The sequence below is a fragment of the Thrips palmi genome, unplaced genomic scaffold (assembly GCF_012932325.1).
Source record: "Thrips palmi isolate BJ-2018 unplaced genomic scaffold, TpBJ-2018v1 HiC_scaffold_7, whole genome shotgun sequence".
Taxonomy (NCBI): domain Eukaryota; kingdom Metazoa; phylum Arthropoda; class Insecta; order Thysanoptera; family Thripidae; genus Thrips; species Thrips palmi.
In genome coordinates, this window is record NW_023144634.1 from 9034316 (window position 1) to 9051177 (window position 16862).

The window sequence follows — 16862 nt, forward strand, 5'->3', positions numbered from 1 at the left end:
TACGGACGCCCGCGAGTGCGACAGAGACAGAGCGACTGGCGGCTGCCGCTCGGCCCTGCATGCAGCTTCTGTCTCTCTCGCACCCGTACGGGACGGCCCGCGAGTGCGACAGAGACAGAGCGACTGGCGGCTGCCGCTCGGCCCTGCAGCCGATGCGTGCCCCTGCAGCCCGCGCAAAGAACGCTGTGTTTTTAGCTTGTTTTTTTTTCCGTTCCGGATTATTTTAGTTCGTTTTTTATTCCTCTCTCGCGCCGCTATATAGTACGACAAGAAACGAGGTACATAAACAGCAGCCGTGCGCGCGTATTGTTTTGTTGCGAAAACGTTCTCGTTGTTATCGCGAAAGAAACGCGGGGAAATGGTTGGCAAAAAAAGCAAGTTGAGGGGAAGAAGGACGGAGAGCGCGGGGCGGGGCGGGGCGGGGCGGGGCGTCGTCCGTCGTCAAGTGGCGCTGCAGAGCACACGGACAGTTGGACATAATTAGCGACGAGTGCTGCTGTCGTCAGCGCTGTCGTCTGATTCCGAGCGGCGCTCTCTCTCTCTCTCCTTCTCGCACCCCTACGGGGCGCCCCACGAGTGCGAGAGAGACAGACAGCACTGGGCTGGGCTCGGCCAAGATGCTCGTACGGCGTGCGGCTCGCTGCGTTTGAACGGGACATGCCGACCGGATGCCGTGGCTTTTCCCCCGCAAGTCGCACCGTTGGCGAGGTGTGGACACTTCTTGGCCGCGGGTCACGGCGGGTGGGTCCGTGGAGGGCCACTGTTCCCATCCCCGTGGTTGCAGGGAGGCCGGGCGGGCCGTCGTTGCAAGAGCGAGGGAAGGCCGAGGGAAGGCCGTTGCAGCTGAATGGGCTGGGCCGGGCGTCTCTGTTTAGTCACACTAACTGGCGCTCTTTCAGGCCCTCCAGCCCTTTAGCTCCAGGCTGCAGGCGCCAAACATTGTTGTGCCCTCGGCGGCCCACTACCATTTCTCTCCGGCCGCGTCGAATCGGTGCGGCGCACAGTGGGCCGGAAGACCAGCGCGGCCGGCCGAAACCCCAAACGCGTTTTGAGCTCCAGAGCCGCTAAGCAGGCCTCGAACCGAGCGTGTGGCCCCACCAATGGATTTCTCGTTCGGAGAGCTATCCATTGGTGGGGTCACACGTTCGATTCTAGTCCCATTTAGCGACTCTGGAGCTCGAAACGCGTCCGGGGTTTTGACGGCCTCCTCCGGTCTTCCGGCCCACTGTGCTGCGGCAGTGGGGCAGCGGACCCCTTCCGTGGATATTGGCGCTGATGATGCGGTGGTGCACCGTTCCACCTCAATAACAGTTTGGCTTTGCCGGCAGCTGGCGCAGCTGCTATGCCTGCAGCTGTGTGTGAGAGAGAGAGGGAGAGGTGGGGGCCTTGTTGGCCTGTGCACAATCCTCATTGAAAATCAAATCAGCCCTTGTTTCGCCGCTGCACGATTTCTGCACCAGTGTTGCCCTCGTGACAAACGTCTGCTGCGGCTTCTTTTTCCCGTCCTTGTTATGCAGCCGATGTTGTTGTTGCTTCGATATCTCGAATTCATCTCGCGGAGGCGCTCGCCTAGGCGGCGCGGCGGCCCTTCCCCGCAGCGGACGCGGCCTGAAAGTGGAACGCCAACTGCAGCGAGACACGTCGAAGGGGAGCGCGCCGCGGCGCACCGCGCACGTCTGGCTGGGGACGGTCGGACGGACGAACTAGCGGCCGGACAGACAGGCAGACAGACAGACAGACAGACAGACAGACAGACAGACAGACAGACAGACAGACAGACAGACAGACAGACAGACAGACAGACAGACAGACAGACAGACAGACAGACAGACGAGCGTAGGCTGGACGCCGCAAAGATGGAGCGACAAGTATCGCGATTGAAATTGGCGGCGGCGAGTATCTGGAGGATGGGCTGCACCGCTTCAGGCTGACTCGGAGGGGATCGTCCGTCTCTCTCGCACCGCTACGGGACGCCCCGTGAGTGCGACAGAGGCGGCAGGCGTGGGAACGGCGGAGAAGTAGAGCCCCGCAGAGCGGCGGGAAAATGGGCGCTCCAGTGGAAAAGAGAGAAAAGGGAAGGCATAGGCCAGCGGTTCTCAACCTTTCTCGGCTCGCGACCCCAAATTTGAAGCCAAAAATTTCCGCGACCCCCAGGAAAAATTTCGCGACCCCACGGGACCCCTCCTTTAACATGCCACGGCGTCTGATCCGAGGCGGGCATTTTGCTCCCTCAACGGGCAACTGGTCTTTGGACCTTCCTTTAGCATGCCTTTGTTACGGAGTGCAATTATCAGTCTTAGTTTGGGAGCAGTATTGTCTCAAAGTTGGCCAAAACGCTCAGAAATGTCTATGAAAAATCGTGTTTTGGGCTGATTTTAAGCAGCCACAGCGTCTGATCCGAGGCGGGCATTTTGCTCCCTCAACGGACAGTTGGTCTTTGGACCTTCCTTTAGCATGCCTTTGTTACGGAGTGCAATTATCAGTCTTAGTTTGGGAGCAGTATTGTCTCAAAGTTGGCCAAAACGCTCAGAAATGTCTATGAAAAATCGTGTTTTGGCTGATTTTAAGCAGCCACTGCGTCTGATCCGAGGCGGGCATTTTGCTCCCTCAACAGGCAGTTGATCTTTGGACCTTCCTTTAGCATGCCTTTGTTACGGAGTGCAATTATCAGTCTTAGTTTGAGAGCAGTATTGTCTCAAAGTTGGCCGAAACGCTCAGAAATGTCTATGAAAAATCGTGTTTTAGGCCGATTTTAAGCAGCCACTGCGTCTGATCCGAGGCGGGCATTTTGCTCCCTCAACGGGCAATTGGTCTTTGGACCTTCCTTTAGCATGCCTTTGTTACGGAGTGCGATTATCAGTCTTAGTTTGGGAGCAGTATTGTCTCAAAGTTGACCAAAATAATCACAACGATTTTTCAAAGACACTTGCGACCGTTTTGATCGACTTTGAGACAATACTGCTCCCAAACTAAGACTGACAATCGCACTCCGTAACAAAGGCATGCTAAAGGAAGGTCCAAAGACCAATTGCCCGTTGAGGGAGCAAAATGCCCGCCTCGGATCAGACGCAGTGGCTGCTTAAAATCGGCCCAAAACACGATTTTTCATAGACATTTCTGAGCGTTTCGGCCAACTTTGAGACAATACTGCTCCCAAACTAAGACTGATAATTGCACTCCGTAACAAAGGCATGCTAAAGGAAGGTCCAAAGACCGATTGCCCGTTGAGAGAGCAAAATGCCCGCCTCGGATCAGACGCAGTGGCTGCTTAAAATCGGCCCAAAACACGATTTTTCATAGACATTTCTGAGCGTTTCGGCCAACTTTGAGACAATACTGCTCCCAAACTAAGACTGATAATTGCACTCCGTAACAAAGGCATGCTAAAGGAAGGTCCAAAGACCGATTGCCCGTTGAGGGAGCAAAATGCCCGCCTCGGATCAGACGCAGTGGCTGCTTAAAATCGGCCTAAAACACGACCCCAGGATCGCCGCGACCCCTTAAAAAAATTTCGCGACCCCGCTTGGGGTCGCGACCCTAAGGTTGAGAACCACTGGCATAGGCGGAAATGGCTGTGCGGTGTGGGACGGAGTTGCATTAGTCCGACACCTCGGCAGTGCCTGGGCAGTGCCTGGGCAGTGCCTGGGCAATGCCTCGGCAGACGAAATTTAACGGGTTGAGTCACGGTCGGGCTGGAAAACGGAGTCCGAAACCGCAGAGGCACAGTGCGCCCCGTCGCGTCACGCGCGGCCTAATTGCTGCGCTGAGCGGCGGAGATTTTGAGTTTGGAAACGGAAGCGATGACTCCGTGGAGCGACTTCTGCACTGCGGCGGCGTCGCGTGAGCCGCAGCGACGCACGCGCGTTTGCCGGTGCAGACGCAAGCGCAGTGAGTGACACGCGTGACGGGACGGCGTGACGCGGCGTGACAGTCACGCAACGCGTCTGTCTCTCTCTCTCTCCCGCCCCCCTGCTGTCTGTCTGTCTCTCTCCCTTCCCTTGCCAGTGTGAGGCATGAAGTAAGTGGCCGTAGGACCGCGCAAGAGGCCGCCAAGTGACACACACATGCACACGACAGACCGGGATTTTCGCGCGCAGTGTTTTGTTTTCGTCCTTTGGCAGACCCCTTTGGCAGTGCCCTGACGTTGTTGTTGTTTTTGTTGCAGGTGCCTGCTAGGACCTGTCGAAAATTGGATCCAGTAAAAGAGGTGAGTACACTGTGGAGTGTGGACTTCGCGAGAAGCGGGTCGCCCGCCGCTGCATTTTAATTAAGATCGTGCATCTCTGTGTGCTTCCCACAATCTTTTCTTAATTTTTTTTAAATTACATTTTTTTTTAAATAGTGTGACACTTTTGTGTTCTGCGTTTGTGCTTTGACGTGGTGTAGGTGCCCCTTTTCCGTTGGTGTGACGTGACGGCCTAGTCCGAGAGGGGCGGGGCGGGGCGGGGCGGGCGAAACAGACCATGGAGCCTGGATGCTGCCGTGCGATAAGCCTTGCGATATTGCACAATAGTTCCGCCGTTGCCTCCGCGTCTGGCCCGTCTGGCCCGTCTTCCAGCAGACGACACCAGACTGCCTTTTATTAATGCATTCCGCGCCAAATTATGCAGATGAACCACGGGGAGGGGAGGGGAGGGGGGACTTGCAAATATTGCAGATCCGTTCCTTATTGTGTGCCCGACTGCCGAGCCGGAGTGCCGACCGCAACCAAAAAACGGCTGGAACCTGATTTTCTATTTTCTGCTCCTTTTTCTGCGTCGGCGGCGCGGCTCCGGTTTCCATGGTCCGGGAAAAGGCGGGTGTCGGCCGCTCTGCAGACTTTCCGAGAGTCGTTTTCGTCGCTCTGTCTCTCTCGCGCTCGACGCCGAGGTGAGTGCGAGAGAGACAGAGCGACGAAAACGACTACCGGAATCCGTCTCTGAGAGCCAAACGATGGAAACCGCGGCGGCCGGCCGGCGGAATCTTCATTGACGTAATAAACGGTGCTGCTGGTGCCACGCGGCGCTGCCCGCCCCGCCCCGCCACGCCACGCCGTGCCGTCCACTTGACGCTGTCGTTGGCGTCGGCGGCGTGTCGACGGCGTGGTGCGCGGCCGCGGTGACGCCGGCTGGCGACGCCGTAACCGGCGCTAGCCGCCACGCCGTGTTCGCGGTCCTCGGCGAGGTCCTCGGTGCGACGCCGCTGTAAACGGTTGCTTTTATGGCGCTTGGACGTCCGCGCCGTGCGGCGCCGCGCCAGGCCGTCTGGGCCGGCGCCACGCAGCCGAGCCGAGCCGAGCCGAGCCGAGCCGAGCCGGGCCGCTTTGGCGGCTTTGACCTCGCGGGGGCACTGGCCACGGCACTGGCAGTGCCGGCGGCAGGCGTTGACCAGGAACAGGATCGCCGGGGGTTTGTGCAGCAGACTGATTCCGAGAGTCGTTTTCGTCGCTCTGTCTCTCTCGCACCCCTGCGCGATGCCCCATGATCGCGAGAGAGACAGAGCGGCGTAAACGACTCCCGGAATCAGTCTGCAGGTTCGACGCGACGCGACGCGCGGAAGCGGTGACGGCGAAGGACGCCTGTCTCTCTCGCTCTTGCAAGTGATTCGTCGCGAATTCCAGAGACGCTACACTGAAATTCAGACGGTTGGTTGTTCTGCCAGGCCAGTACCGAAAAAAATGCTGATTGCAGACAAAGTTGCGGACCCGTCACGCGGTACTTGAAATAGCGCTCCGCCCGCGTGCAGCGCGTGAAGCACTGCCGGTCGGGTTTGATGGACGTCCCTGCCTGGCCTGCCTGGCCTGCCAGGTAGACGGCAACCCGTTCGGCTCGTTCCGAGAGGCGTTTTCGTCGCTCTGTCTCTCTCGCACTCATGGGGCGTCCCGCAGAGGTGCGAGAGAGACAGAGCGACGAACACTACTCTCGGCATAAGCCCGCTGGCAGTGCTGGCAGTCGTGGCAGGATCCTCGTTGGTCTCCGCGTGGCAGTGGCCTGGCGGCCTGGCCTGGCCCCGTGGCCTGGCTGTCATGCCGACAGTGGAGTGGCACTCGCGCTACACTGTTTCCAGGCGCTACACTGTGTCCAGGCGGCTCGCGGGGAACCCGAGGGGGGGGGGGCGGTATGAAAAAGTGGCGCTAAAAGGCGGAGGGAGTCGTGTGGAGAAACGCCGGTATCTGCTTGCGGGATTGCAACGCGCCTCAAGCAAATCGGAAACCACACGGATGTGTTTTTGTTTGTTTTTCGCTGCCGTTGCAATGAAAAAGGCGGCGCCGAGAGCGCCTGCGAGGTAGGCAGTCGGAGCGCTGGCGCGCACGGCTGCCGTGCGGTTGCCTGCCGCCAGGCGCTCGGCTCGGCTCGGCTCGACTCGACTCGGCCCGGCTCGGCTTGGCCCGGCTCGGCGCGCTCCACTAGGCCGGCTGATCTGCGGCGGCGATGGCGATGGCGATCCATTTTGCTCCGTGAAATTTGACGATGTGTTGGCCAACGCCAACGGGTTGTGCCGCCGTGGAGAATTGGCCGTCATCTGCTGCGGTCTGGCCGTCCTGTCCGGGCAGCCCTTCGCAGCCCTGCCTGCCGCGGCGTTCGGAACAGCCCTTTCGTTGCTCTGTCTCTCTCGCGCCCTTGAGGAGATCGCCATGAGTGCGACAGAGACAGAAGACTCCTCTGAATGGCTCGGCTGCTGCACACCGCCCGGCACTCGGCACGGCCCGTGTTTTGAAACGGACGTCACGTCGTGCGCTGACGGCCGAGGCCGTGATGGGGAAGGGGATGGGGATGTAGGTCGGTCCTGGCACAAATAGGTCACTCCCTCGCCGCCCCGGCCCGGCCCGGCCCGGCCCCGTCGGCACGGCCTCTTGCTGAATGGGGCTGCTCCGAGGGGGCGTCGCGGACCCGGGCCGCGCCAGCCGGGTGATTCAGAGAACAGCGGTTCGTCGCTCTGTCTCCCTTGCACCTAATGGAGAGCCCCATGGGTGCGACAGAGACAGAGCGACGGGATGGCTCTGCACAATGTCATTCCCGGGCGCGCCGCCCGCGTCTTCGCGCTTCGCATTCCAGCCGAGCTCGCCTGCAAGAGGCCGAGGCCGTCTCGTCGTGGGGTTGTCGGCGTGGAATCGGCCGAGACTCCCAGACCGGCGAGGCGAGGCTCATTGGCTCCGACTCATGTTCGCCCTTGCTCTTGTTGTGTTGCAGCCAGCGAGGCCGACGAAGGGGATGCATCCGGATCGGTAGGGGTGCGACATCGCCGCTCTGTGCCCCTGCCCCTCCTGCCGCTCGCCCCGGTACCCCCGGCACTGCCCGCCGCGGACATGGCCAACAGCCACGGGGGCGGCCCGGCCGGGGCCGGCGGCGGCGGGGGCGGCTCTGGCAGCGGCCCCGTGGGCGGCGGCGGCTCTGGAGGCGGCCCTGGGGGCGGCCCTGGAGGCGGGCACCGCCGGCAGGAGTCCATGTACGCCCTGACCGGGCTGTACGCCGACGCGTCCAACAGCAGTGGCAGCGACGGCGAGCGCGAGGCGACGAGTCGCAGCGACGCCCTGGGCAACAAGGTCCTGGCCAGCAAGACCCTCAGCCACGACAACACCCACGCCCCCTTCCACAAGGGCCACGCACGGAACTCCTCGCTGGGTGCGTGCACTCACAAATTGTGAATTTTCTAGAGAATTTTTCTTTGGCTCATTTTGGCTTTCCGATGAGCAAAGTGTTAAACTTATGTGTGGTTCTGCTGACTTGCCTCAGGCCTCGCGGAGAGGAAGGAGAAATGCCACCGGCGGACAGCGTCTCTGGGTGTCGTCCCGGAGAAGTCCCACCACCACAGCAACACCCACCACCACCACATTAGGAACTCCTCGCTGGGCCGCTTCGAGCACAACACCGTCAAGTGCCACATCCGCAATTTGTCGGGCGGGTTTGTGCCCCCGACGTTTGTGCCCTCAACCTTAGTGGAGAGGTAAGACCGGCAAAGACCCATTTTTCAGACTCTCAATACTCTTACTTTTGTTAAAGTAATGATTGATTGTTACTTTCTTTGATTCTAGAAGTGAGAAAAGTCACCCATCCTATCCAGAGATCCCCACAATTCTTTTACCAGAAACACAGGACTGTGGGATTCTTTCATGTAGGCCTCAAATCTTACAGCAGTTTGCCACCATCAAGGTAATTTTTTTTTCCAACAAAAATGAAAAGGAATGATAACACAGTCAAACTGATCATTTTTTTTCTTTCTAGGTGTTTGTGTTTCTTCTTTCGTTTTTAGTTACTTTGCAGCAAGCATTATCGTCAGGGTATATAAACTCTGTTATTACAACGATAGAAAAGAGGCAAGTAGTTTTTTGTTGTTGGTTTTTGTCTTTTTTTCTTTTGTCTACAATTGTTTTCCGATTCAAAACTAAAGCTGCAATGAAATATAATTGCCTCTTATTCCACTTTCCAGGTTTGAAATTCCATCCAGTTTATCAGGACTCATAGCCTCTTCTTATGAAATAGGAAATGTTATCACTGTGATTTTTGTGAGCTATCTCGGTAGCCGAAGGCACATTCCTGTATGGATTGCCATAGGTAAGTCTCGACATCACATTATGTAGAAATGTTATGAGTCATTGTGTTTCTCATCTTACTTTTATTAATTTTACAGGTGCTGTTATAATGGGAATCGGATCCCTTATCTTTATGGTTCCCCATTTTGTCGCTGAATCTCATGCCAGCTCTGCAATGAGCAATTCGTCCAACGATAATATTTGTAGAGCTGTGCCAATCAGAGACCAGGATATGGGACTGGGTCGTTTGTCGCCTCACAATAATCTGCGTGGGGACAATTGTATAAAGGGCACTCCATCGACAGCTGGACCAGTGTTGCTGTTTGTGGTGGCCCAGTTGCTACTTGGCTGTGGTGGATCTCCACTTTTCACTCTAGGAACGACATATATTGATGACCATGTCAGACCAGAGAGTGCTTCCCTATACATTGGGTGTATGTACAGTATGGCAGCATTTGGACCTGTGCTTGGTTTCCTACTAGGAGCCTACCTCCTCAGTTTCCACATGGATTCATTTTCAAGTCTACCAGTTACAATTGGTGCGTGCAAGCAAATTTTAATTAGTGCTTTTTATTGGTTTGATTTTATGATATATTTAATAAACAATATTTTGTACTTCCAGACCCGGGTGATCATAGATGGGTTGGCATGTGGTGGGGTGGATTTTTGCTTTGTGGATTGTTACTCATTTTAGTAGCAATACCATTTTTTTCATTCCCTAAAACACTAACGGTGAGTATTATTTGAATGTGTCATGTGCGTATTGCTATTGTGAGAACTCTCAAATGCACAGTATATGTCATGTGCTTTTTCCATTCAGAGAGAGAAAGAGAAGATAAGACTTGTTGAAAAGTCCCTACCTCACACTGAAACAAAGCCCAAACCCCAAAAGTCTTTAGCGGATGGTGCTGCAAATGGTTGTCCTGAAAATGGAGATTCAGGATATGGCAAGGACATTAAAGGTAAGCCCTAGCAGAAACTGTATGATATTTATCTGTTTCATTTAAATCTAGGACGTTTAATTTATTTCTTCTATATTGTGTGTTTCACTCAGATATACCAAGGAGCATGTGGCGTTTGGTGACCAACCCTGTGTATGTGGTGACATGTCTCGGTGCCTGCATGGAACTTGTCATTGTCTCTGGCTTTGTTGTTTTCCTGCCCAAGTACCTTGAAACTCAGTTCAGTTTGGGCAAAAGTCAAGCCAGTATCTTCACAGGTTAGTTTTTAGACAAAGATTTCAAAATATTCTGTGCTATAAAAATTTAGAATGAACATTTTCAACTGCAATTCTCTTTTACAGGGTCCATTGCTATACCAGGTGCATGTATTGGTATCTTTTTTGGTGGCTGTTTACTGAAAAGACTTGAACTGCGGCCCAAAGGAGCAGTTCAGTTTGTCCTCATCTCCAACACTGTATGCCTCGCATGTTATGGTCTACTCTTCTTCCTTGGTTGTGATAATGTGAAAATGGCCGGAACGACCATACCGTACTTCAACAGGTATGGCATCATAGTGTCATCAAGTAAGATTTGAATGGAACAAAAGATCATTTATTTTCATTTTCTTGCAGTAGTTCACATGAAGCTCCCTTCACCGTAAATCTCACAGCCGCCTGTAATTTTGGTTGTGAATGCGGTGTAAATGATGTAGAGCCCGTATGTGGAATCAATGGTTTGACTTACTTCAGTCCCTGCCATGCGGGATGTAGAGAGCTTTCATCTCGAACCAACTATACAAGCTGTGCTTGTGAGTAATCTACTAGAAATACTGTTTGAATTTATTATAATTTTGGAAAACTAATATTTTTTCTTGACTCAAATTTTTAGGCATTGATGGTAATATACCCTCTGCTGCGGGAACAGGAAACCGCTTTGCTGAAGTTACTGTAGTTCCTGTGGCTACAGCTGGGCCTTGCAGTTCACCATGCAAAACCATATTTCCATTCCTTATTCTGCTGTTTTTCATGACTTTTGTTGTTGCTGTTACTCAAATGCCCCTGTTAATGATTGTGCTGAGGTATGTTTTTGTTTTTGTCTTTTCTTATGTAATTATTCTCCTCTAAATTCAGCAGTAATAATCAATGTTGCATTTTTGTGTTATTTTAGGTCTGTCAATGAGGAAGAGCGTTCGTTTGCGTTGGGCATGCAGTTTGTTATTTTCCGTCTCTTTGGATACATTCCTGCTCCAATCCTCTTTGGAAACTTGATTGATTCTACTTGCATTCTGTGGAAACAAACATGTGGAGAGAAAGGAGGAAGATGCCTCTTATATGACATTGAGCAGTTTAGATACAAGTAAGGACTCTTTCTTTCTGTGCAAGTAATATTTTGCCCTTTTCTTGTGCATTCATCCCTAAATATCCAATCTTTCACTTTTGAAGGTATGTTGGCCTGTGTGCTGGCATTAAGATTCTGGCATTGATCCTTTTCTCTTTGGATTGGTGGCTTGTCAGACGACGTAAGCGGCTTGAAGAACATCAGGATCTTTCTGTTCATGATATTGTTGGATCAATTATTAGCTTGGATAAATGTAAGTAAATACAATATGAGCATGCAGAGAGAAAAATCGATTAAACCTTAAAATCTAATTTTTTTAAAATACGTTTTTCAGTATTTGAAGAGAAGTCTGGTACTCTACCTCAAGATTCACAGTTATCGCCCTTACCATCGAACCACTCTGAGCAGCCCAGTGTCTCTTTAACTGCATCTCCTGCCAGTACAACCTACAGCACTGTTGTGTCTCAGGCACTAGAGAGGCGACTGTCTGGAGAGACGCCTCTCACTACTCCTCGCCTGAGTCAAGAAATGGAGATTCACAGGAGGCAACGGGCAAGGAGAGATCACGTAGATCGGAGGCCATCTAATACATCCTCCACATCTACAGCATCACCGCTTCCCCATTTAGGTGGAAACATCAACCGTGCCCTTGTTTTGGGCGAAGGGCCAGATGTAGATAATAGTTTAAGTACTGAAGTTTCAGCACTATGATGAACGAATTCACAATAAGAGGAGTTTATATTTTTGTTGGAGATTCAGGATGATGAAATTTGTGATGTTTTGTTGAATTATATAATGTTTATTACAGTGTCCCATGCAAAGTTTTGATGAGTCTGTTTAGTGCTCAGTGCAAAAAAGCACTTCAAGATGCTTTTTTGGTGTCTACAAGAGAGCATGTGTGATCTAGATGTTTATATTTTACAAGTGATTTCTTTCCATTACACTCAATCATAAATGTATATTATAATTTTTTAAAGTCATTAATGAACTGAGTATGTACGAGTAGATGAATAAAAATGTTTAACTTTAGTAATCCTATTTGTGTATGTGAGAATGAATGATTGATTACTTTTGTTTATCATCAAATAATTAAGGTGCTTTTTTTGTTAGCACAAAACATGTAAAATTACTATTTGTCAATATAAATTTTTACTTTGTGGATTCCCTACTTGGGAAAGTGTAAGGGTGATAAGGAGTGCAGCTGCACTTTAACAGAAATACGTATGTCAATTATTACTATGAAACAAAACTCATTCATTTTAATTTTTGATGTGCACAACAGCCTATACAATTTATTCCCAATGCTTTTGGTCTCTATCTAAACTTGGGTTGTAGCACATCCTTACACTTAATTTTCGATGTTAACCTACATTAAACCCAATTTTAAACAAATATTTGACAAAGTTCAAGTGCATGTGATATTCTTGTCTTTACTTTTTGACTAAAATCCTTCTGCAGTTCTCAGTATGTTGTTGCCATACTTATGATCACCTCTCTTACCTATTTTTTCCTTCTTTGCTTCATTTTGGTTTCTAATAGTGAGTCTTTGTGGCATGTGTTGTACTTAAACGCTTAACATATTTGTGCTACAAAATAGCGAGTGTTTTGATTAAAGATACGTGCATCACTTAGGAATCACATGTTTTCTTCTCAACAATACTTCTACATTTGTAGTTAGCTCCCCCTCACAATAAAGTTAGAGAATTATGTTATTTAAACAATTTTATTTATTTTGGCTCTTGTACAATTGCGGTGGATTCAACCAGTCACTAGAAGAAGCAAGATGTAGTCAAATTAATTATGTTTTGACACTGAATTCATGAATTGATTTTTGGCTGCTTTCCTTGTAAGACAAGTATAACTCAAATTAATGAAAGTAATAATGCACAGTAATTAGTCTGTGGTAGATTATGTTGGTTAGCAAATTTTTTTAAGTGCTTGACTTTGTATTAATTTTTCCCACCAATCGAGGTATAGAGAACTCAAGCAACTTCAAAACGTTGTTTAAAAAAATTCAGGAATGCAGGTGTGTAAAGTGCTGATTCATTCCTTATGTTTGTAATAGTAATGTGTTACAAACCAATGTGTATTATTATTATTATTGTATGTTTTGCCATGCTGTAAATTTCTTTAGAGTTTGCCCCTAATTGTCCATGTCTATCTGGTTTGAAACAAAAAATTGTTTCCGCTTGAGTTGTTGAAATGACCTTAATTAAATTGAAATTTGAAAGGGTTATCATATCTATGTTGTGATAGACTGTCCATAAACACATGTGAAACCTCAAGGAGTACTCGTGAAGTCCTCTCACCATTGTGATTCATAGTAAAATGCTGAATGATGTAAGACTGCACCTATGAATGTTTGAAGCAGAAATAAATTTCTGGTAAAAACATGCTGCCTGGTTTATTCCTTCATCCTGACCGTCCAACACTCTTTCCGGCAGCCCACCAGAAAATTTTTCTAGAAAAAGAAAATGAAAGCACATGATGACGTCCCTGGCGTGGGGCCGCCGCTGCCCTGCGGGCCCTGCCTGCCTCTAAAGTACAAAAATCTATTAAAATTGCATCATGAGAGAAGAGTTGCATGGACAGGCACACCGCACTGTCCCAAATATCTTGCACTCAAGATCATTCAAGATCGTAAATAAAACGCTAAATGCTCGTGAGCAGCCCAATTTCTGCTTGCGTGGGCTGCGGGAAAGTCGGAGGGGAAGGGAGGGGTGGGGTGGGGGGATGACGCGTCGCGCGTCATGTTCAAACCGCCGAAAGCTGCCACCAGCACTACCAACCTTGCGCAATCGCAATCATGATGCAGCGTCTGTAAATAGGAGTTTGCATGCACTGTGGTGCATGATAGGTTTCATTGAGCTGACATAGGATCGCGCTTTTCTGTGTGGCCTCATGAGAAATCGAGTATATGTCTGATTTTAAAATTTCCACGTTTCCACGAGGATTGCCAGAAACGATGAGGGAATACTTGACTTCCACATCGGTGCGGAATGGAAAGAAATGGGGAATATCATTCAGTCACTTTAGTCATTTCACCTAGAACACGGTGAGCATGTCGTCATCGTGAGCAAATCAATCCAGAAAGTTCTATCCTCAAGTTCAAGTTCTTGCTTACGGTGATTCATTGATCCAATGAAATCCCCCACATCACAAGCACACGAAAAACTCTGCTGGTTATGAATGGTATGGGAACCACATTGAGCATCAATCAGTCTCTAAATTTATTCCTCCTATACATAAGGGTCGGTTTAACTTGTCGGACACACAAACCTTCTCGAGCTGACGTGTATTCGAAAATGCCCACCACTGGCTTTGCACGAGTCACGTTGGCGGCCGTGTTCACCGACCATGACGTCACATCCTCCTCCACTTTTTCCTTTCGATTTGCAGCCATCTTGTCTAGGGCCTGTGTATTTCTAGGCGTCTCGCAGTGACTTACATTGAGTCTAATACGGGTTACATTCTCCAGCCGTTAAGAGATATTGTGAAGTGCATGGATCTGAAGGTGAGCTGAGTCCAGCAATCTATTGGAGTAAGATTTAGCGCTGGGCAGCGTGTACTTTTTGATATGTTTTTGAACACTACGTTAGGCCTATCGATCCTCCACCTGGTAGAAATAAGATATTTATCTCCGGATTCCGGCCAAGTTCGCTCCAAACGAATCTCCTAGCGATCGAGAACTTAATTTTCGTCGCTTTTGGCTGTGTAGCGGCTAATGCTGACTGTTGTCAAGTGCTTGGACAACTTTGGGCCGTGCCATGTAGGTTGGCCCTGCAGTTGCCTGTTGCCAAATTACATTAAATTCCTCTGTGCTACTTAACGGAGACTCACTCCTTTCTCTGGTGGACGAGATTTTAACATTCCCGATCGGTTTTGGACGCTAATTCTAACCTCACCGTTCTTGCAAAAATCCTTTGTCAGGTTAGTGGTCCTCCTTGGTGGCCGCAAGTGGTCTAATCTTTGGTATTATCATCTCCCGAAATATAGCTTTTATTGGCTTTGCACTTTTCCTCTCGAGAAGGCCGTTTTTGTTCAGATCTTAGGGCCAACCTGCCGTGGCTTTAGACGTTAATTTTGAGAGGGGAAACTTGTTAATCTGGTCCATGAATTATGAGATGTGTAATTGTGGATCTGGAAGGTTAACTTTGCCTTTCTCCACGGAACCTCAATCCTTGACAAGAATGATGAAATTTGTTCCAGTTATTTGTTTCTAACCAAGATTCTTTAGCATTTTTTACTTCAGTCGCAATTGTGTTGGTTTCAATGCCTATTAGGCTTTGAAGCTAACCTATTTCTGACTTGACCCTTATCATTTGTGTTGTATTCCATTGAAGTACACTGCAAAAGGTGTGATATCTAACCTTTGGGCTTTCTTGCTAGGGTATCTTGCCCCTGCCTTCATTTAATTCTTTTCTTAATTCAATGCTGTGCCGATGTCAAATGTTGAACCTTCTGTCAGTTGTATCATTGTCCAAGATAGACCAACTTTTTATAACTTTGTTTTTATAACATATGGCAATTTTATGTTGTGCAGTTCATTCTGTTGGTCTAACTTTATTTGTATTTTGTGTTTTATTTATTGCTCATTGCACACTAACTTGTGAGCTATGTTTTTGATCATGCTATTGTGTCAATTGGTGTTTCTATGTTCTAATCATGTTGTTTCCTTTTTTTGTTTGTTTCAGGTGCAATTGTTTTTTACCTAGCAGCCCCTTTCAAAGTTACTAGCATAGGCTTCAAGCCAGCAAGTATATTACCTACCTGTAAAGTAGCTACTATAAGATAGTTTTATATTATAATGGCATTGAAACGGATCAACAAAGAATTGATGGACCTGGGAAGGGATCCACCTGCTCAGTGTTCAGCTGGCCCTGTTGGTGATGACTTGTTTCACTGGCAAGCAACGATCATGGGACCACCAGACAGCCCATACCAAGGAGGAGTTTTCTTCTTAACAATTCACTTCCCTACGGATTATCCTTTTAAGCCACCTAAAGTGGCATTCACGACACGCATATATCATCCAAACATCAACAGCAACGGGAGTATTTGTTTGGATATTTTGAGGTCGCAGTGGTCACCCGCCCTCACCATCTCCAAAGTTCTATTGTCCATCTGCTCGCTGCTCTGCGATCCTAACCCAGATGACCCCCTGGTACCCGAAATCGCAAGGATCTACAAGACTGACCGAGAAAAATACAACGAACTAGCAAGAGAATGGACCCGCAAGTACGCTATGTGAAGAATTGGATGAGTTTGGGGTTCCACAAGTTTCTGATCCAGCTACGATTCTTTGAAGACTTCACCTGACGTCTGGAGACCTGTATCATTGTAGAATTAAATGAAGTTTTTAAATCTTTTGGAGACCGTTTTTTATTGTAAAATTTACTTTATACAGATTGTATCTTCATAAAAAATATGTCATGGAAAGTATTTGCTTCTGACGAGGTGATCTTCTGGAATCTGAGCCAAGCTCGTCAGGCTGGCAATATTATGCCAAGCATATATTCGTTTGTGATGAATCTTTCCCATAATGTTAAAATTAATTCAACCGATGTTAAACAATTTCTAAGTCCCTCTTGACTCAGGCTGTGAGTTGAGTCAGAACACTGTTTGATAGTGGAAAATCCACAGCAGGTTCACTTGTCCTTGCAAGTTTGTGCTTGGCCAGCCTCAGTGTATGGAGCTCTGAGGTACCTTGCAACTGTACCGTAACTTTCAGCACCATCTGACATCCAGTACCTGTGTACTGTTGCTGTCGAGTGCTTATGTTTCAGATGCTTCATAGCGTAGAGCTTATGTACCAAATTTTATCCTACCCCACTTGACTATGTACTTTTGCCTATGTGATTTTACATTTTCAGTGGGCCTTCTTTGTCATCTCAATGTGGCCTATGATGAGGTGTAAGTGATTTGTACCATAGGTCAGATGTAAATGAATTCCTGTAAGTCAAGCACTGGTCTACGCTCAATCTTGCTCTCAGTACCTTCAAATTTAAATTGCACATTAAGTGCAGTTGTCTGCTGTCTTGGTTTTATTTATTCATTATTTTGTTTTATTTTTT

At 49.1% G+C, this 16862-nt stretch overlaps 2 protein-coding genes and 1 long non-coding RNA gene across 4 annotated transcripts in view; all 3 read left to right on the plus strand.

The window, feature by feature from the left end:
* The window catches only part of LOC117652563, a 44607-nt gene extending 37302 nt beyond the window's left edge, over positions 1-7305 (plus strand). The window contains exons 4-5 of the long non-coding RNA XR_004588170.1: positions 4166-4207; positions 7170-7305. This is a non-coding gene — a long non-coding RNA (uncharacterized LOC117652563). The remainder of the gene's footprint in view (positions 1-4165; positions 4208-7169) is intronic.
* Positions 7306-7351: 46 nt separating this feature from the next.
* LOC117652774 (solute carrier organic anion transporter family member 5A1) lies at positions 7352-13182 on the plus strand (the record flags this gene model as incomplete). Its single annotated transcript, XM_034397868.1, has 15 exons — positions 7352-7601; positions 7713-7923; positions 8012-8129; positions 8202-8293; positions 8407-8531; positions 8608-9048; positions 9132-9241; positions 9330-9471; positions 9564-9728; positions 9813-10011; positions 10083-10258; positions 10339-10528; positions 10618-10806; positions 10893-11041; positions 11123-13182. Coding segments are annotated over 15 exons (2934 nt in total), but the record flags the coding sequence as incomplete, so codon positions are not given.
* Positions 13183-14147: 965 nt separating this feature from the next.
* On the plus strand, positions 14148-16751 carry LOC117652560 (ubiquitin-conjugating enzyme E2-17 kDa). Of its 2 annotated transcripts, none has more exons than XM_034397578.1 (2): positions 14148-14302; positions 15483-16751. In XM_034397578.1, the coding sequence occupies exon 2, from the start codon at positions 15596-15598 to the stop codon at positions 16037-16039; it is 444 nt and encodes a 147-aa protein (XP_034253469.1). In that variant the 5' UTR covers positions 14148-14302; positions 15483-15595; the 3' UTR covers positions 16040-16751. The 2 variants fall into 2 exon arrangements, with proteins under 2 accessions (XP_034253469.1, XP_034253470.1); XM_034397579.1 differs by having other exon boundaries at positions 14175-14329.
* Positions 16752-16862: the final 111 nt, after the last annotated feature.